This window comes from Rutilus rutilus (genome assembly GCF_951802725.1).
Source record: "Rutilus rutilus genome assembly, chromosome: 16".
Classification (NCBI taxonomy): domain Eukaryota; kingdom Metazoa; phylum Chordata; class Actinopteri; order Cypriniformes; family Leuciscidae; genus Rutilus; species Rutilus rutilus.
The window spans coordinates 25,625,224-25,647,712 of record NC_140224.1 but is presented as its reverse complement, the minus strand read 5'-3'; the positions used below and the strand labels follow the sequence as shown (position 1 = coordinate 25,647,712).

The window sequence follows — 22,489 nt, the reverse complement described above, 5'->3', positions numbered from 1 at the left end:
ATAATTTTTGTGTAAGGTTCCATAAAAATTCCAATACTATTTCACAATATAACTGTTTTACTGAATTTTTGATCAAATTAATGCAGCTTTGGTGGGCACTTAAACAAAAATAAAAGCAAAAAAAATCATACCGACCCCAAAAAGGTAGAAAATGTAATGACTCGAGCTGCATGACAAGTAAAAAAATACTCTCTGAAAAAATAAATACTGTATACTGATAATAAGATCAGTCAGTCTTACAATATCGGTTATCGGTATTTGCCTCAAAATGATCCAATCAAGCAGCCCTAAAAGCAATGTACAAAGTTGTAGAACAAAACCAAACCGAACTGAAGCTGACCACTGAAGTACAATACAAAACAAATGGTCAGCAATTTAAACCTTTCCACCGCCTAGTGTTTAAACCTGCCATCCCATTGCACCTCTTTCTCCCTTCGCCTTCCTCTCTACGCTCCACCGTATTAAATCATAAAGACAAAGAGAACATACATTAAACAAATACAATGCCGTTTACATTATGGGTGACAGAAAAGATTAATATCCACTGTGTATATGCATGCTCTGTCTCTGTCAGGCACGCATGGATTGTGAAAGCCTAATGGATAACAATGTGTGCTGCTTACACAAAGGTTATTAGTTTGGTCTCAGTTAGGAGCCAGTTAACTGGAGGTTTGCTAATATCCCACCATGGTCCCTTTGAGAAAGGAATCGATTGCTGAATTATAGTATCTATAGCTTGATGTTATAACTGAGATTGATTGTTTGTAGCAGCAGAATGAGAATCCCTATTCAAGTCAGCCCTCGGCTCAGCCACAAGCCATTTTTGTTTAAGTCAACAGGTATTGAGGATTCATTCAACTGTGCAAGTAATAATTGGTCTCAAACAGCTTTTTGCAAAGGATTCTGGGTGCATAAGGAAGAGAAGCTGTACTTTAAACAAGTGGTGTGGAAGCAAAATAAGCAGCGGAGATCTTCACGGCGGAGTGCTGAGAACATGCTTTCTCTGGATTATTTATCCTTATCCTACTGTGTCTGAGTAGCAGAGCCCAAGGGCCATCTTTCCCATGACCCCCCGCTAATGCATGTTTCAGTGGGTCATGGCACCATGTTCTAAAACTCCTGTTCTCTCTGAGAAAGCCTCCTGCTGACATCATCACTGCGGTTTGTATTGTTTCTGAAAACACACTGACGTCTTTGCCATTCCATTCTGCTCTGAGGCTTGTTTTCATTCATTGTGGAGTGAACCGTGTGTGTATGTGTGGGTCAAAATTCATGAATGAGGAAGAGCATGTCTGAGAAGCAGAGTGTCTGGTCTCTGAAGGAGAAGGGTCAGAGAACCCACGTCCTTCACTCTCATTCTTTTAAAGGTTACTGAATGTCTGAGGTAGCGCACATATAAAAAAATAAATAAAAATAAGTAATTTCTAGCTTGGCAGAGAAAACCAAATGAATAAATTACATACACAGTTCAGTTAATATGTTTGTGACTCCTCTTCAGAGTGTGAAAAATGCAAGGTAAACCCCAAACATTTACAAAAAAAAAAAAATGTCCGTACTCTGGTTGCTAAAGTAAGGAGCCCCTAAAGGGACATGGTGGTTGTTGCGTTCCACGTGTATTTGTGTATTTTCTTTTGTGTTTGTGTGTCTCAACTCCAGTCCTCGGGACCCACTGCTCTGCACATTTTGTATGTCTCTCTTATCTGACACACTCAGTTCAGTTCATGGAGTCTCTCCTAATGAGCTGATGATCTGATTCAGGTGTGTTAAATAAGGGAGACATACAAAATGTGCAGAGCAGTGGGTCCCGAGGACTGGAGTTGAGAACCACTGGTCTATTCGTTATTCCTAGGTGGTGATCATTGGTTGCCCATAAGAGATGTGACGTCACAACTTTAAAATCAGAACTGACGTTCCACCAATCCAAAGACGTTCTGCGGGTTTAAAAGCCCCAGTGACCAAGAGCGAGGGAGATCAGCGCCAGATCTCAGCCAACTTCCCATGCCTTGAGTTGTTTGTTGAAATCATGATCACGTTTACGATTGTTTATGATGTTTTTGTTTTGAACATTCCTTTGGGGGTTTGTTAGTATTGCTGCCGATGGCATGCACTGTTTAGAGTTAGAACACTAGAAGTCTGTAGTGCGTGTGACCTATGCGTGCGACCTATGCGTGCATGTTTCATCTTTAAAGGAGCACTTCACCCATGGGAACATTGATCTTTATTGAAAGTGGGTCATATATGTAGTCGAAATGTAAAATTAATTTTGAATTTGGTGCCTTCTTGGCCGAGGAAAGAAAGAAAGTAACTTCAGGACGCATTTGTATGAAAGACACCAACTCCCACAATGCACCACATTGCACAGCTGCGCAAGCCACTCCCACTAATCCAGAAAGCGCATATCTGCCTAAGAGAAATAACTCTTCCGTCTACAAGGCTAGCTACCACCAGAGCTTGAAATTAATTTCACACAAAATGTCTAGTTAGTTGGCGAACTCATTAGTGAATTACTCTTCATTTGTATTTCTTTCGAAGTGGTGAATTATTGCATTGTAACGTTACCTGGATGTTCAGTCAGATGCGGTGCGAAACTAGGATAGTTCACAACACAAACGTCCGTGTCCTCGTCTGATTCACAACACAAACGTCCGTGTCCTCGTCTGATTCACAACACAAACGTCCGTGTCCTCGTCTGATTCAGAGATTTCATCCAGGAGAAGTTGTCATTGTTGAAATTCTTTGCCACAGTCGGACTCTATCTCTGTGTTCGTAGCGGTTCGTAGTTGCATAGTGAGATCACCGGCGCCACCAGTCCGCCCTAACCCGAGCCAGTCCGGGCTCCTCGTCCGCGGCAGGCAGGTCTTCTGCCTCGGCTGCTCTTCGCTATAATGCGGCTTGTAAAGGTAGCCACAAACACCTGATTCAAGCATCAGACTTCCGAAATCCTCTTCCTCTATATCATATTGAGTACTCTCCTCCGCTATTGTCATAACTTTACATCTGTCTCCACAGCGCCTGTTAGCTTAGCTTCCAAACAAGATGGAGGATATTGCTTTTAGTTTCAGAAAGTCAAGTCCCACCCACTGATCTGTAATAGGCCTGTAGCGTGAGCGGTTCCCGCCCCCTGGGAAAGATGAGGAACGAGTGTCTGTAGTCTCTACACTTTTCAATGAAATGTGACTTCCTGCTTATTATGACGCAAAATGATGATTTTTACGTCATAATAAGCAGGAAGTAAAACACTTAAATCCTTATTTCTCCCATCTCAGGGAAAAATGGATGAAAAATCCACATTTATTATAATATATGACTGGGTTTCTAACAATACAAAGCTTAATGCAAATGGGTGAAGTGTCCCTTTAAAGACCACGGTAGTTAGAATTGTTTTCTGTTATTTAGTCTGAGAGTGATCGCCACGCATTGAATTTATTGTTTTTTATTTAGTCAGCGTAGTTTATTTAAGGCGGCGTATACGCTGAAGATTTCGGGTTTTGTTTCTGCATTTTTCTTTTGGTAGGTAGTTTTAGAGGTTTGGGTAAAATAGATATGGGAATTATGTTTAGATTATTTCATTGATTTGGCGACACTCTTGTTTTCTTACTTTACGGTTTCCATTTGATCAGGTTGCATGTTTTTGTAACGTCATTCATACCCTTTTCAAATTAAACGTTTTCAACGTAACTCTGGTATTCCTGGTTATTGCTGCTACTTGCACACATGGCAACAGTACCTCACGTAAGTGTTGCGCAATCATCCCGTTTACATCTTAAACACGTAACAGTGGTGTATAAAGTTTGCATTTGCTGGCAAAACGTTTGCACTCCAACAAGAAACTTTGTTCTCTTGCAAAACAATTGCGTTCCCTTGCATAAACTATTGTGTTCTGCCAAGAAACTTTGAAATATTTTGAACGCAAAGTTTCTTGGGGAAACGCATACATTTTTGCGAGAGAGCGTAAAAGCATTGAAATATAATTTTTTCTCCAATCTCATTTTTTCCCCATCACCATGTCTCTTTAGGCTCTGTACATGAGAGTCATGAGGCATTTACGCAATGTACATGAGAGTCCATTTGGGTTAAAACGGCTTAAAAATGTGTTTTCCATAAATAAAGAATAACTTAATAAACATTCAAATTAATAAACCTCAACTAAATTAATATACAGTATATGGTAAAATTTTACATTCCATTTGTTAACAACATTAGCTAACTAAACTAACTGAATGAACTAACTAAAAACACTACTTTCTTAATCATAGTTAATGTTAATTTCAACATTTATTAATACATTTTTAAAAACAAAGGTTGTATATGTTAATGTTATTTAATGGTTTAATGAACATGCACTAACAATGAAAAGTTGTATTTTTATAAACTAACATTAACACAAATGAATAAATACTGTAACAAATGTATTGCTTATTGTTAATTATTAAATTAATTAGTTAATGTATTAACTAATGAGACCTTACTGTAAAGTGTTACCATATAAATAAAGATGACAAAATATATAAGATAACAAAACACATACAAATTATATTATATGAAATAATAATAAAATAGCCATTTTCTAGATAAGTGTTCAAAAATATTTTATTAAGTGAACATTGCTGTTGTGTAAAGCTCTTTTGAGTCTGTCCATTTTAATTGGTCAAACTCGTTCACCAAATGATCAAAATGATTCATTATCGAATTAGCGTGAATCAAAAGCAATTAGCAAAGAGCAATTTAGGATCCACTTCCAAATGTCAATGCATTTTCAGTGTGTACGTGACTAGAGATAGAAAGAGAGAGAGAGAGAGAGAGAGAGAGAGAGAGAGAGAGAGAGAGAGAGAGAGAGAGAGAGAGAGAGAGAGAGAGTAATCAAAAGCTGCTAAAACTCCCCTTGGTATTTTCATCATTCTCTCCCCATTACTTTGGGTACTGAAAAGACATGCTCATGCCTGGTCTTCAGAGGGGACTCAGGTGGGGAGTCTGATGGCATTTGTTCATACCCAAATGAAAAAATGTCTCCATATGAAATATTGATGACACACATCTGAGCTCAGTGAGGTACCTGTAACTATAGATCAAGTCTGTCATGGAGATGAGATGGTTTGCATAAGCTCAACACTGGTGTTCTATTACAACAAAAGTTACACAATTCTGTAGTGACAGTTGGAGCGAACTAACTTTACCTGGTCCAGAGATTCTGCAATTACTTATAAATGTCATATCACACAGTGGGTTCTTATTGAAATGTGCACATTCTCTAGCAAACGTTTTACAGGTCATTGCCAGAAAACATTTAGAAATGTTATTTAGATTCACAAATGAATTCACGACCTGCAATGCAGCAACATCATCTATTGTTATTTGTTTTTGAAATTTCAGTTTATTTTGGTTATAACAATTTATAATTTAGATCTTGTTTTTCTTTTCAAAATTTCATTAACAATAACAATCTTTCTGTGTATTTACGCCTATATGCAAATACATCATTTGAGATTTTAAATAGCAAAAACCCAATGCGCCATCTGCCCAAAGTCACATGCGGAGAAGGAAAAGAAGTCGAGATTTTCAGCTTCTGTGAAGTGCTGACATGATGTCTTTTGGGGAAAGTAAACAAATATCATAGAGGCTCACAGGCACTCATGGTAAAAACTGGATTACATGGATTAAACCGCCGGAAAATAACACAACGGAAAACAACCTTTCCATGCTACATAATGTGTCAGAAAATCCCTGCACATGAGAGGGTTTAAGGTCCTATACTTCCATTACTTACAGAATCCTTCATCAGTTTAGGGGGGGAAGGGTTTTGATTTATCCTTTTTTTTTAAATCAAGAATATGTGTAAATAAATGCAAACAACTAAATACAAATCTATGAATAGAATGAATAGAACTCACTAATGTCTGACATTTCATTCTGTGAGTAAGTCAGTATCATTGGATTAGAAAGGTATACTGGAATATATCATCTGCATACTGCATAATAATGTATATTATCTGCGAATTTATACTGCACTACTGCTCTCTGCCATGTGGAGCGCTGTGGGTCTCTCTCGTCTCAGCAGTTACAGAGGCAGACACATCATCACTGGATAAAAATAATAATAATACTAACGTATGCAATCCCTTTATACGCTCAACATGCAATTGGGTTGCAGATTACATAATGTTATCAGAGATGAATTTACAATGGAACAGTGGAACATTCACAATAGGAACTCCTGTATAATTCTGTATGAACCAGCTCACAAATCACTACAGAATGAGAACTAGTATTATGATAATTAATTCATTATGGTTAGAAGGTCCAAAGTAGCTCTTGACTTGGGTTAACAGACTTTTCTGTGAATTAATAAAGAGCTTGAAAATGTACTCTTTTTTTTTGGTACAAGAGAGAGTGAAAAGTCTTAGTGGGCAACATTCTATGAAAATACATTCCTTGAAATGTCAGAAATCTGGTAGCTGCAAAAATGATGGACATCTGCTGTCTCTTTTCAAGGAGGTTTGCAGCACTGCTGATCTGCCAAGTCATAAAACCCTTGAAAATAGCCACTAAAAACACTGTTTTTTCATATACTGTTTACCAATGCCACAATGAAGCAAGGTTAACTCTATAGTATTATTCTTCCCATAACTATCATATTATGATCTAGGTATGGAAGGAAAAGAGATTAAACACAATTTTCTCATGCTCTTCTGTTTTACGGTAGGTGTCCCGAGGGAACATGTAACTGATGAAAGTATAAACATATAAAACTGATAATGAGATGTAGCAAAGCCTTTAGGCGAAGCTGATTGTTTTCTTTGGGTCTGTAAGCGAGCATAAATAGCAAATTGAATCTTTTCCATTTTACTGTACTACTGTAAAACCAAATGGTGCACTTTTTATTTTCAGGCAGAACATCTAGCTTTCCCCAATATCACCCCACATAGGACATGCTAGTTTTAGAATCTGGAACTTACAGATGTTACAAAAATATATAGTCCAATGTGTCAGTTAGCATTCACATTCATCACCAAGGCGAAGTTTTTCAGCTGGCACATGCAGACCTTTGCTTCGTGGGCAGTAGATTGTGCAAAAAAAACAAACAACTAATAACCTTAACTGTAAATTACACATGACTCCACATGATGACATTATTAATTAACTCACAAGAAAGTGCACAGTTGCAAACACTTCACTAGTGACTATCCTGAACTGAGACTTCAAAAGTTTGATCAGTTTCATGCTTTTAAGAAGCAAAAAAAAAAAAGAAGATGTTGATGTTTCTTGCAAAATATTTATTTTGCCAGAATACATGGCTACTTTTACATCTCTTTTTGTTTTAACTCTCTATAGAAGCAACCATTTCAACCAGACATGATATATATATATATATATATATATATATATATATATATATATATAAATATAAATAAAAATCAATTTAGAAATACATTTTAAAATTTTAATTTTAAATATTTACTTTCATGGACATCCAGGGGTCACCAGTTGGTCTTACGTTATTGAATCAGCAATCAGCACAGTGAAATCTATGACGCTTTTCCCATAAAATAATAAAATAAAATAATAAAAAAATAAAGCTATATACCCTTGAGACTGAAGAACAAGAGGGAGCATGGGATCAAACCTTGCAACATTTATTTAAATTGTCACGTAATTGTTTTTGAGTATTATTTAAATCATTTAAAATTCCCCTTCTACAAAAGCTGTATAAAAAATTGATTATAAAAAGGAAGTTTTTTTTTTTATTTTTTATTAAAAATAAGCATGCAACACTCATCTCAATGACCTGACCACTCATGCCTTCAGCAAATGTTGTTTTGAAAGACATGGTTGCGTGCTTGTGTGCGTGAAGTTACATTACTCACAGCGCTGGAGGGGTCGATTCTGGGCCTCTCCATGGCAATAGTGATGCAGTTGAGAAAGATGATGATAAGAACCACATGGTCAAACATCTTGTGAGAGATGATTTTATTGCATGTCACACGAAACCTGCAAGACATAATCACACCAGATATAGTGAGCTGAGTGATGCAAACAGTCGACATAATGCTGATCCTAATATGAATTCATTAAAAAAGTGATTTCCCATGAAAGATGGGTCACAAATGTCAACTAGTCCCTTAGTGACACTACAGTAGTAGTTTTTCTTAAAGGGATAGTACACCCAAAAATTAAAATTCTTTCATAATTTACTTACCATCATGTTGTACTAATTATGTATGACTGACTTTGATGATATTTTGAAGAATGTTCAAACATTTCTCAAAATATCTTCATTTATGTTCCACAGGTTTGAATTTTTTTTTTTAATTTTTTGGTAAACTATGCCTTAAAATGTTTAAGGGAGTAGAATGCTACATTGTTGGCAGTCCAATCATTTAATGTATTAAGTAGGCTAAAAGACGTTAACAATCATGGCTGACATTAATTCAGGTTCATTCATCACAATGAAGCATCCCTCATTTTCAGTGCAATCGAACTTCTGTTAGAAACAGTACAAACTTATGAACGTGTGTTTGCCATAAGACTTACAGCTCGCCAGCATGACTTCTTTTATGAATAAATAGTGCTCGGTTCTCTTTAATGTCTCAAGACTTGGCCTGATGTTAAAGAATTCATGCTAAGAACGACACTGAGTGGGAACAGAAGGCAAACTCTGCGCTGTTGTCATGCCAACCTGCCTCTCACAGCCCCGATCTCTCATGCTGGGGAGTGTGGTCATGCCGGGGTGAAATGGGGAGAGAAGTGTAATGCTGTGTCTGAAACCTAAGACAGCTGCCTCGCTGCTTCGCTACCCAGTTAGTCAATGACTTCACAGGTGCTTCTTATGGCAACTTCACACAAGATTTCAGACAGGCATCCAAAAGTACCATGTCGACTCGTCACATCTAATGATCTAAAACAAATTCAAATGAGCTTTAGACATTACAAAATATTTAAAGCAAATATCCATTGCTTATACAATGCTTATGTTTCAGTAGAAATTGATTAAGTTAAAATATATCAAATAATGGATATTTTAAAATTACATTATATGTGACCCTGGACCACAGAACCAGTCACATGGGTCAATTTTTTTTTATTGAGATGTATACATCATCATATTTGGCCGAGATACAACTATTTGAAAATCTGGAATCAGAGGGTGCAAAAAATCTAAACATTGAGAAAATCTTTAAAGTTCGCGATTGTGCTGCATTCACTCACAAAAATAAATGTTTTATATATGTGCGGTAGGAAATGTACAAAATATCTTCATGGAACATGATCTTTACTTAATATCCTAATGATTTTTGGCATAAAAGAAAAATCGATAATTTTGACCCATACAATGTATTGTTGGCTATTGCCTCAAATATACCCGTGTGACTTGTGACTGGTTTTGTGATCCAGAGTCACATATATGTATTTTTAATATATATATATATATATATATATATATATATATATATATATATATATATATATATATATATATACAGTGCAATGCATAAGTGAATACACCCATACTAAAGTTGACTAAAAAGAGGAATAAAAAATCATGTATCGTAAATAAATAAATGTTCTTCCTTAAAATACATGGTGCATAAGTGTGTACACCCCTATGTTAAATTCCCATAGAGGCAGGCAGATTTTTATTTTTAAGTATTTTTTTTTATTTATTTTTTAGGATACTATGCATCCTGATAAAGTTCCCTTGGCCTTTGGAACTAAAATAGCCCCACATCATCACATAGCCTTCACCATACCTAGAGATTGGCATGGTTTTATTTCAGTTAGCCTAAAAGCTAGTTTGATTTGCATTGAGAGATGATCTTATGGAAAGTACCCCATGCCAATCTCTAGGTATGGTGAAGGCTATGTGATGATGTGGGGCTATTTTAATTCCAAAGGCCAAGGGAACTTTATCAGGATGCATAGTATCCTAAAAAAAAAAAAAAAAAAAAATAACTTAAAAATAAAAATCTGCCTGCCTCTATGGGAATTTAACATAGGGGTGTACTCACTTATGCACCATGTATTTTAAGGAAGAACATTTATTTATTTACGATACATTATTCATTCACAAAGAAAATTGGTGTCCTTAAAGGTTGGATTTTTCCTAATTTTTTAAATTAAGGCATTAAGTTCAATTTCCAAAATATGATTTTTTATTCCTCTTTTTAGTCAACTTTAGCATGGGTGTATTCACTTATGCATTGCACTGTATATATACAGTGCAATGCACTGTATATATATATATATATATATATATATATATATATATATATATAAAAAATGGGGAGGGGTTGTTTTAAATTGTAATCATTTAACTTTACTGTTTATTGCTCAAATAATTTCAGCCTTATTGAGAAACAACATTAAGAGAGACTTCTTTGAAAAAATAATTTTTTAAAGACTAAAAAAAAAAAAAAAAAAAAGGTCTATGTATTAAAAAAAATCTTACACCAAACTTTTAAATGGTATCTTAGTTGAAAGTTGAAATACATAAATAAAAAATAAAATGCATTTACAGAACAAAATGCTTATTGTACAGTCTTGCATATTAAATCTCTTTGATTGTCAATATAACACTGTACATCTTGTAAGACTAGCAAGCTGACAACCAATGTCTTGGTTTCACATCAGAAGAAAGAGTCTACATAACCGCATACCTGCTTATGACACGCACAGATGGACATACTAATATCACAAGACTTTTTGCTTTGGTTTTGGTGACACCAATGTATGCCAATCTGCATGTCATAACAGTGCAAAGTGGTGATAGCTTGCATCATCCAGGGCTCGCACAGGAAGGAGGAGGAGGATGATCTGAGGTTGTTTGATGTTTAATTAGTAAAGCGCTGACAGAGTGTAACATGCAATGCTGAGTTCTTCTTTCCTCTCCTCTTTTTCTAATAAGTGAAACCTCCGTGGAGCTTAATGTGAGCAGACATGCATTTCAAAGATGGAAAGCACTGGAAAGAGATGAGAAGAAGGGGAATACCAAGAAGATGCCTAAGGGATCGGATAAAAAGTACAGGGTATTTCTCACCCCTTGAGCATCTTAATGAGTGTATTTATTAGGGCTTAGGGGCAGCCTAAACTCCTGTACTGAACGTGAGCCATCATACTATGATAAACGTGATTCGGGTTTTGAAATAACCAGCATATTGGATGCTGGAGAGCTTGTGTCCCCACAAGACTTCTTAACTAGTTTAACCAGGAAGTGGTCAACTAGCTCCTACAGAAAAAATATATATACTTACTTGACCGGCAATAAAGAACAAAGATTATCTTGAGAAATTCATGCTCATGTCAGATTTATAGGGCCCAGGAGAAAATGTTTATGAGGGACCCCCACACTGCAAAAATCCTATTCTTAACAAGTATTTTTGTGATTTTTTTCAGTTAAAATATCTAAATATCTATCTATATCTTCTTGAAATTAGATAAAAGCAACACTGCATAAGATATTAAGTGAATTTAGAAATATAGGACTAATATAGGACTCAAGTACACCATCTACACCAAACCATAAATTATACTGGGATATCAATCAATTAACATCAGTATTATTAATGTCAACAAAAGTCATCCAATACTATTGGTGAAAAACACGTGAAATGACAAATTAATGGTAGGCCCTCCTCAATGTAGAATGGGATCCATAGGACTGCATTCCCTCCCCAAACTTTTCAGCAGGTAAGACTGTGAGAGCCAAGAAAGCATCAGATACTCACCGTGACTGTGGGGGGAACAGGTAAAGCGACCATGTAACCCTCTGCCGACACCATTCAGGCTGCTTGTGCTCCAGCCAGCGGAAGAAACGAGCGTTGCGACTCTGAAAGATGGATGACCATGTGATATTATATGATCAGTAAGTTAGTTTTGTTAGAAATAGAAGATATAGATATACTATTTCCTGTAATCTTATAGCAGCCAATTGAATAGAAGAAAATTGGTAGACATTTGTGATAGATCTACTGTAAGGAACAGAAAAATAGCTGTAATAAATCAAGTGTATTTTCTCACCAGATTTCCTTCATCATCTGCATTGTCATCCTCGCTGTGGGGTTCATCTAGAGAGAACTGTGTGGTGGCTGTAGATGGAGAACTCTTCCCGTTGCTGAGGAAGTTGGGTGGCCGGGCGCTGTTTATGCTGGCGGAGCGATGCACGAATGGCACCTGCAGGGTGTCTGGAGGCAGATCAAACGAGCTACGCGTCTCCAGGGATTCCATGCGCCTGTGCCGAGGCCTCTGTCCCAGAGAGTCCGTCCTGGCGAGGGAGGCATCGTCGCCCTCGGACATCCCCCCACCGCCTCCGTTCTCTCCCGCTTCTCCCTCGTCTGAGCTGGACTGGCCATCGCCGGATAGCAAGGAGCGCCGTTCGCCAGACTGCCGTTTTTGCCTCTTGAGGCTGGGGGCTCGTCCCAGGCTATTCCAGCTGGAGCGCCTGCTGTTCCAGCTACTGGCTGAACTCCACGGGGCATTGGGGGAGCTCCGCGCACTCGACTGCAGAAATACGGGGAAAGGAACATGTCACTCTCGAATTACATTGCACTGGCTAACTGTAAAACCTGAGTGTGAACATTTTCGTGCAAAAATTTACTCCCAACACATGTACTGAAAAAACATTATATTATATTATATTATATTATATTATATTATATTATATTATATTAGAAGTTGCATAACTATGTGACCCTACAATAAGTCTGACTTAATTCAGTGTAACAAAACTGATGTGAATTATAGAAACATTTTTAACTTTTAAATCTATGTGTGAATGAGACCTCTTATTATTTCAAAATGTAATGTTTCTGAGTGCAATGTCAAAAAAAAAAAAAAAAAATTGCAAATTGAAACCAAACAAACAAATAAAATTAAGGAAGAAAAATAAGACTGTAATTTGTCCAACTTTCTCTATCAGAGAACGGTAAGTACTGACCGGAGATTTATCTTGGCCATTGGGATCCATGGAGACATTGCTGCCTCTGCGGGATTCGTAGCCCAGCGCAGGGTCTCCTCCTCCTGATATCTTAGGGACAGGCATGGGTGTTGCAGCCGTATGAGTGATGAGGGGAGGGGTCAGGCTGGTCTTCAAATCCACATGGCCATTGATGGGCACAACTGTGGAAGGGACAGGGATAGTAAGCTCAACATCACTGACACTATAAAACATGACAGAAAGCTGAAAAATGCATTAGGGACTATTTCAAGCATAAATTTTTCAAACAGCCTTTAATCTTCAAAAGGCACCATGATGCATTATGTCAGAAAGACAGAAATACACAGTATAAACCCACTGTTAGAAGGGTAAAAGGGTATCTGGGATAGCACAAAGCTAGCTTGTGGATGTCAAAATATAAGAGTGTACTTTAATCACACTTTTAATAGAAAAAAAAAAATGGCTTGTGTCCTGCAAAAACAATGTCAGTATACTCTATGGCTACATATTTTAGACAAGCTCATTTGACAATATCAGGACTAAACAATAGGGATGATCCACTGAAACAAACCCAAGTTCATAAATCTATAAACTCATTTAAAACCATGGATTTATATTATAGCAGCACAATTTCCAGCTTGCTGGGGAAAAAAAGCACAAAAATTGTTGTAGAGAACACTTACCAGTTAATGATAAATATAAATATTTCTATCAAATAAACAAACACATTTCAATCAATCAACCAAACAACCAATCAACCAACCAATCAATCAACCAATCAATCAACCAACCAATCAACCAACCATTATTTTGGGTGGGGCCAGTTAATTTTTTGACAGGGCAAGTAAAAATCTTACTGGCCAGCAGAAAAAAAATCTTGTTGAGCCCTGAATATGTCATGTGCTTCAATGTAAACAATGCTCTGTGGGTCTCACCGGATGATGCCGACAGATCCTTCTTACATCCTGAAACATCATCCAAGCTCCGTGAATAGATATCTACGTCGGAGTTGGACTTTGAGGCATCACCCTGTATCAAATGCGGAAGATAAACAAACATTAGTTAGCAGGTCTTAGAGTTGCTGGGGCTTAGGGAAGCATATTGCAGGGTGAGGAACAGGCAGGTGAGTGAGGGTGTGGTCTCCCCACCCCAGCGGCCCTCAAAAAAGGCCAGAGGGTGACTGGTATCTAAGGGAGAGACATCCTATCTGGGGTAAATCACAAAAACACAGTGCCGGCATGCATTTGACAGCACCAGGTTGCACTACCACTCTGAAACCACAAGTATTGTGTGCTAAATATTAGTTAAATGTATCTTTCTGTATAGATTTAAGCAGATGATCTCATGGTCAGACCGCCTGCTATATTAGCGTAAGACATCCACATGCGGGCAATTATGTTTGGGGGTTTTTCTCGGCTCACTGGAGGTACAGAACCGGTAGAGGAGGCACGTCCAATGATCAAGCAGGAGAAATAAACACTGCTATTTTTGTCAGAGTACTCATTACATTGTTTGGCCTGTGTCCTCCTCGTCCCCAGTCTTGGGCTAGTCTTAAAATGACTAAATGCCGAGAGTGTTTCAGTGTGGTCTAGCACAGAACTTCAACCCTGGGTGGTTTGTCAAAACAGAGACCACTGTTTAAGGACATGGATCACTCTCTCAGTTTGACCATTAAGGTGTCTATTTGTGGACGATTGTTGTCATTTAAATACAATATGATAAAGATGATAAAGGATTAAACATTTTCCCCCCTCATTGTGTTGTTACCTGATGTGAAAACGCCTACAGAAAACTCAATTTATTCTGTACATTTCAGCATTTTCACAGTACTCAATGGAGATAATGGTCAAAGACAAAGAGGAGACACAGTGGAAACTATTCTGACAAACCTTGCACCTACGAACAATGTATCCCATTGGCTTCACGTATTAACATCAAGCTGAATCAAAGCGTTGTGTATTTTGGTCTCTGAAAAAAAAATCAATGCATTAGTAATGGGTGTGTAAATGGGTAAGGAACAAAAACAGAGCAAAATTTGAGTTTCACTGAAGCCAATGGGATTATTGCAACACTAATCACGTTACAATCGGACAGCAATTAATTCACATCATAACTACAATGAAAAACAGTGAATAGGACTTGTCAATAGGGAATAACACAATATATATATGATACTAAGGCAACAAAAACCAAACTTGAAATAGTTTTGACACTGGAGTCAAGCTCCATAAGTCAAGACACAAGAGGGACTCCTTGACCTTTCTCAACAACAGTGAACAGTAAAACAAAACACAGCTGTGATAGGTTGAACTAGCAGGAAGGCACTACAAAGCATCTTCAGGAACAAGCGACCACTTGCAGTTGGGCCCAAACTCCGACATGATCTTTCTGAGCAAAGACGTGAAATATAAAACACCTTCAGTATTAGCTAAATAAGCTATCTGACTTTTTGACACAAGTCCTAAACTATTAGCTATTGTATATATGTAAAATCAGTTAGAACTAAGGTTTATTAAAGCAATAGTTCACCCTCATGGTTTTTTTTTTTTTTTTAACTGCTGATTAAAACAATATATTTACTCCCTCTAGTGAGCTGTTAAAGGGATACTCCACTTTTTTCGGAAATATGCTCATTTTACAACTCCCCCAGAGTTAAACAGTTGAGTTTTACCGTTTTAGAATCCATTCAGCCGAACTCCGGGTCTGACGGTACCACTTTTAGCATAGCTTAGCATAGATCATTGATTCTGATGAGTCCAGTAGCATTTCTTTCAAAATGACAAAAGAGTTTCAATATTTTCCTATTTAAAACTTGACTCTTCTGTAGTTAAACCGTGTACTAAGATCGACGGAAAATGAAAAGTTGCGATTTTCTAAGCCTATATGACTAGGAACTACTCTCATTCCAGCGTAATAATCAAGGAACTGTGCGGCTGTACCATGAGTGCAGCAGGCGTAATGATATGACGCAGCGCCTGAAAATAGGTCTAATACTGTAGGTTAGACAAACTTAGTCCCGGTCACGTTGGAAGAAGTTACCGAGCTGGGGACTATTTTCAGGCGCTTCGTCATATCATTACGCCTGCTGCACTCATGGTACAGCCGCACAGTTCCTTGATTATTACGCTGGAATGAGAGTAGTTCCTAGTCATATAGGCTTAGAAAATCGCAACTTTTCATTTTCCGTCGATCTTAGTACACGGTTTAACTACAGAAGAGTCAAGTTTTAAATAGGAAAATATTGAAACTCTTTTGTCATTTTGAAAGAAATGCTACTGGACTCATCAGAATCAATGATCTGTGCTAAGCTATGCTAAAAGTGGTACCGTCAGACCCGGAGTTCGGCTGAATGGATTCTAAAACGGTAAAACTCAACTGTTTAACTCTGGGGGAGATGTAAAATGAGCTTATTTCCGAAAAAAGTGGAGTATCCCTTTAACAGCTGCAACCAGATCTCAAGAATTGGGTCAGTCTGATTTATGAAATCATTTTTGTAAACTGAATCAATTGAATGATTTCAAAGATGAATGTAATATGGATGTACTACATCTGCCATGTTTTTTGCCTAATATATTGAAGGGAAGTATGTGATTTCTGATGCAACCCAGTTTTGTGAAGTAAATCGAACAACTCACTGAAATGATCTGACTTAAAAGAATGATTCCCTTGCAAATCGGACATTGCTACGTTTCCAACCCAATCTCATGAAAATGTATTATTTATTTTAAAATGTATATTTTATGTTGGTAGTGAATTCATATGAATCTGAACTATTTTCTAGAAAAAAAACTAAGCATGAACCTCCACCATCCCTACCCCCATCCCTAAACCTAGTTCTCACTGGGTGTAAGCAGATCATACAGAAATGTACAGTGCAAATTAGATTGTGTGAATTCATACAAATTCACCAATTCGCCAAAATGCTAAATAGTTACAAACTGCCATGAGATTGTGTTGTACTTTTCTCATAAATGTCAAGATTTTCTTTGAATAACTTAAATTTCAGTCTGACATTTTAGTATGATCCCATTAAGCTGTGTTTGCCAGAACTACTTTGGTCAGGTACAAGATGTGAAAGAAAGCCTACTGGGGTTCTACTGTCAATTAAGACATTAAGGTTGCTGTGCAACTGCTGCTTAACAATCACAGGTCTTAATTTGGGAATTCTCCTGGGCTTGACCAACCTTGCTGATAGAGAGATTTCAGGCATGTTTTGACATGAGATGTGCTAATAGCCCCTGAGTAAGGACTAGCGGAGAGGTTTATGTAAGTTTGTTTGTCGAGGTGAAGGACTGGAAGACGTAAGAGACAAGTTCAAACCCTCAGAAAAAAAGATCCAAAACAGATGACTAGGGTGGTACACTTTCAAAAGGTACGCCTTTGTACCTTATTTACACATAGAGGGTGCATATTAGTACCTTAAAGGTGCATATTAGTACCTATATGGTATATATTGGGACCTTTTGAAAAGGTACCGCCCCAATGACAGCTTTAGTGCCATTTTCTCAGAGAGTGCACATAGCCATTGGTGCTCTCCATTTCATGGCATTTCCACTGCTAATGTCACCTAGCACAGCTGTATGAATGAAAACAAATACAGGATGTGATGTCCAGAACCACAAACAGACAGAGTCTCCTCAACAGGGTCAAGTGCTTCCACTCAGCTCTGGCTCACTGAATGGACTGAGTTATTGAACCCAGCGGAAAACTTTAAGTCTAGTTGAATAAAAAATATGATGATACCATGCAGAGCAATTCTACAAGATCAAAATGATTAAAGGAGTAAAGCAGTATTAAGAAACGTATCTGCATATTAAACGATTTTGAGACCTATTCAAACAGACTTCCCAGTTGCCTTATTTGCACAGCAGTCTGTTTGGCTTTGTCTGATTTCGCTGAGGCTTTCCATAAGCCCAAACACATCCTTTCAGCCAGATAAAATAAAGCATGAGGCTCTACAAGGTTTGTACTCTGCCGCCAGGCATTGAGCAAGTGAACCTGAAGAAAGACTTTGAGTCAAGTCTGCTTCTACAAGAAACAATCACAAGTGACACTGTCCACAAACGCTGAGGTCCTCCTGGTTAGTCTCACTAGGTTACATCATGCGGAGAGCTACATACCCCTGAGTCTATAGGCAGCTGAATACAGCTCAGCTGGCCATGCAAATCGTCCTTCTTGGTTATTTCCTATAGTGGACACGTGTTAGGATTTTAACACACAGAGCGAAAAGGTAAGAAAGGGGAAAAAGCATAAAAAAGTGTTAGAAAATTGACAAAAGACAAAATTATGAGAAATTGTACTCCCACATTTCACTTAATACTTCTGTTGAAGTAAAAACAAGTGTGCATTTTGGGTGGAGTTTAGGCTGTTAGCATGCTCGGTACAGTGAGTTTGTGGAGTCGATGCACCTCTTGGTGGAAATAACATCACCACATTTATTTCCATAAAGAGGTGCATCAATTTTTGGTCAAGATCTTGTATTGACAATGCAAGAGTCAAGCACTCTGTAAAGTCTGCTTCAGCACATCCCAAATACTTTCAATGAATTTAAGGACTGGACTCAGAGGTGCCAATTCATGAGTGAAAATTATTCTTTCACAATTTGGGGGGTTGCTGGGGATAATATTATTATAATATAATATAATATAATATAATATAATATAATATAATATAATATAATATAATATAATATAATATAATATATATTTTTATTTTATTTTATTTTATTTTATTTTATTTTATTTTATTTTATTTTATTTTATTTTATTTTATTTTATTTTAAATTATTCATGCATTTATGGTGGCATAGTTACATAATTACACTACCAATCAAAAGTTTGGGGTCAGTAATATTTTTTTAAATAATTTTATTTAGCAATGATGTATTGAATTGATCAGTAAAAACACTGTTTTAGAAAATTCTATTACTTAAATAAATAAATAAAAAACAGTTCCATCATAATATTAAGCCACACAAATTATTTCAATATTAATAGCACTAATTCAGCATATTAGAATGATTTTTGAAGGATCATGTGAAACTGAAGACTGAGAGAAGATCATATGACTCCAGTCAGTGGCAGCTGAAAATTCAGCTTTGCCATCACAGAAATAAATTACATTTTAAAATATATTTAACAAGTTATTTACACAATATTACTGTTTCTTTTTTATCAAATAAATGCAGCCTTGGTGAGAATAAGAAACAATTTCCTTTTTTAAAAATCATACCAACCCCAAACTGATTAGAAGTGTACAGTCTATTTGACCTATATAGGTGCCACTGAAAGATGGACACAAATTAAGTAGTAAGATAATGCTCACTGAAATGCTCACTGAACACGCTGACATTTAATCTGACATGCACGCTATGATCCGAACAAGACTGTCTGTTTACAGCAGTGCGACTATGTGAAGCTTTTTGCTTCAGTGGACGGGACATTACGCTGTTGAGGGGACATTCATCCTGGTGCTTGATCTCTCTGCTTCATACGCGTCATTCACCCACCAGTTTCCCCAGCAACCCTGACGCACTGAAAAGTTCGACCAACTAAAAATAAACATGATGTTTGCAGAAAAAGATGTAAGGTTAAAATATTAAGTCAACAGTGTTCGTCAGTAGTACGGGAAAGCGGGAGAATACGGGCATTACATCAGTTGGGATGAGATTATAATATCTGATGCATTAGCGAAGGTAAAGGAAGATAGGGGTCAGCTGAGTGCGGGCTATCCTCTCTAATTTAAGAGTGGATAGTTGATTTTGAAGGCTTCTGAGCAACATAATTTCCTCTAAACTGCCATGACGCAGTATAAAAGATATTTCTATCTGGCAGGCAGGCACAGGAGAGGCACGCTCATCTTTTAGAGAGGGGAAAAAAGCGAAAAATTGAGCTCCGTCCAGATATCACCTTCTCTCATGTTGACTAAAAGTCTGTGTCTGCTCATCCAAACTTAAGAGCTTTCTCTTTCACTACCATTAGTCAAATTGACAAACCAATTTTCAATTACGTGATTTGCTGCTCCTTTTGTTGTTGCTCTAATGAGGTGTTACAGAAAAAGCACTTTAAGATTTTTGATTCATAGTTCGTTATTCTAACAATGATTTTGCTCATTGGAACAATCAATCAAAATCTAGAGCAACTTTTTTTTTCATTAAAAGTTTTGACGAATCTTTTAAATCGACCATGTGAGAAGAGGATATAATAAACTGTTAAGGTTTTAGATTTACACTAACATTTATCATGAGATAAACGGTTTTGCATCCACTAAAAAGCTTACCAACAAAAAAAAAGTTTTAATTTTCAATAGTTCATCATACAGTACCTTGTACAAATAAAGGTGATCAAAAATCCTAGATATTTTGCACTGCATACACACGCCATCCTGCATGAATCGGTTTGTCTCTTTCCAAAGAGACAGTAATAAAACAAGCCCTCCACCCAAAATGATACATAGGTATAACATTTATATCTCTGATTTATCCTGAGCCTGGCCATTTTTGTGTGTGTGTGTCTGTCTTTCTGTCAGAGAAGAATGGCTGCTATGCATTGGGAGATAAGTTGTCTCATAAGATCATGGAAAAAGAAGGCGATAAAGCAAAAGAATGAAGGAAGGAGGATGAGAAGGACCGCTCATGGGCGAGCATGAGTGTGGAGTAGGTACTCAGAGGTGTAAAGTCCAGGGGTCAGAAAGTAAAAGTCCTGCCATATATGTTTATTCCACCCATGAAAAACTGTGCTAATTAGCAAATCCAGGTTATTGGAACAAAATACTTTTACTTTACTTTGAACCTGGACTTTACACCTCTGTAGGTACTATTATACACAGAACAAGAAACTCATCACTTAGTTGAATAAATAAATAATACTACATAGTGTCCTAACCAGGCACAATGCGACAAAGCAACAAGCTTTCCAAGTGTCTGTCTTAACCAGCTGTGACAATGACACTATGTTTTGTTAGTTGCTTCTGTACTTGACACAAAGTCCCATTTCAGTTTTCTCAGGAGCCATCTTGGAAATGCTCCCAGGCAGCTATTTTCTAATCAGACTATTTATCTACTTAAATAAGAAAGACCAAAATATCCAAAGCTGTTTGTCAAGATAACGTATCCATAACATATTTTTAAATCAACAATAGTATTGTATATTTAACATTTCAGCTCAAATTATGAATTTAGCTCAAATGACATACTATACACTATGCACTTAAAGGAGAACTCCGGTCAATTTTAACATTGAGCTCATTTTTTTGTACATTTGGAGTGCTGTCAATACAGAGAACAACGACAAAAATCGGTGTTGCCTACACCGAGTTATTCTATTTTTAAAATTTGCACCCTATTGACTTCAATGGGGCAAGTAGTAAGCCTGCTTTTTAGCCTCTTAACATCCTTTAAGTGTCATTACAAGTGCACAGAAAATGTGAGTGATTCCTTCCGAGTGAACACGAGTGGATCTGACTGCAGTAGATGTTAGAGATATTAATAAAAATGAAGTTAATTCAGCCAGCGCTCATACCTTTGTTTACATCCTGTTTTCGGTGGAAGGCCATACTAATCGATTGTCGAGTTCACGCGCGTGATCATAGGTACTAAACCTATGCGCGTGAACTCGACAATCGATTACTATGGCCTTCCACCGAAAACAGGATGTAAACAAAGGTATGAGCGCTGGCTGAATTAACTTCATTTTTATTAATATCTCTAACATCTACTGCAGTCAGATCCACTCGTGTTCACTCGGAAGGAATCACTCACATTTTCTGTGCACTTGTAATGACACTTAAAGGATGTTAAGAGGCTAAAAAGCAGGCTTACTACTTGCCCCATTGGAGTCAATAGGGTGCAAATTTTAAAAATAGAATAACTCGGTGTAGGCAACACCGATTTTTGTCGTTGTTCTCTGTATTGACAGCACTTCAAATGTACAAAAAAATGAGCTCAATGTTAAAATTGACCGGAGTTCTCCTTTAAACACAGTATGTACTCTATAGCCTAGTGTATGATATTTTCCACACTTTCTTAAATAACTACATCTTCAAAGAGCACTTCTTAAGGCCCGTTCACACCAAGGATGATATAGTATATAAATGATGTAAAATGATAAATATAAAGTTTTAATAATCATTCTAAATTCTTTGAGAATAGGGAAGTCCATGCCACAGTTATAACAATAATGACGGAGAAGAATGATATCATTGGAATCACTTCCAGAATTTTTTTTTTCCAGCTGGAGAGTTATGAAAACATTGACAGCCAATCAGAATCCATCCAACTTTAAAGAACTTGAACATTAAAGGTTGCACATGCTACTGCACTTATAACACTTGTAATTGTGCGTTGGTATGGACAGTATAGTTATTATCGATCTTAGTGTGAACGTGACTTTATTGTTGGGATTTTTTTAACGTGAACACACTACTCAGTATTTTTACCACAAAATAGCATAGAAAGGTGCATAAGTATGCAACTTAGGACAAGCCTACATTTTTTATATTATGTTGTTTCGGTTAAACTACATTTTAAGTAAAAAAAGTTGAAAGGAAAGACTTCTATTCTTC

At 37.0% G+C, this 22,489-nt stretch overlaps 1 protein-coding gene across 3 annotated transcripts in view; it reads right to left on the bottom strand.

The window, feature by feature from the left end:
• Positions 1–22,489, bottom strand: part of cacna1g (calcium channel, voltage-dependent, T type, alpha 1G subunit) — a 143,086-nt gene that overhangs the window by 77,280 nt on the left and 43,317 nt on the right. For 2 of the 3 annotated variants that reach the window (XM_084434383.1, XM_084434384.1), the window contains exons 13-17: positions 13,864–13,957; positions 12,929–13,110; positions 12,013–12,492; positions 11,721–11,821; positions 7,863–7,986 (exon numbers count right to left, since the gene is read on the bottom strand). In XM_084434383.1, coding sequence (XP_084290509.1) covers positions 7,863–7,986; positions 11,721–11,821; positions 12,013–12,492; positions 12,929–13,110; positions 13,864–13,957 — 981 coding nt within the window. Of the gene's footprint in view, positions 1–7,862; positions 7,987–11,720; positions 11,822–12,012; positions 12,493–12,928; positions 13,111–13,863; positions 13,958–18,048; positions 18,115–22,489 lie in introns of all 3 variants that reach the window. The other variant, XM_084434385.1, reaches the window with a different exon arrangement.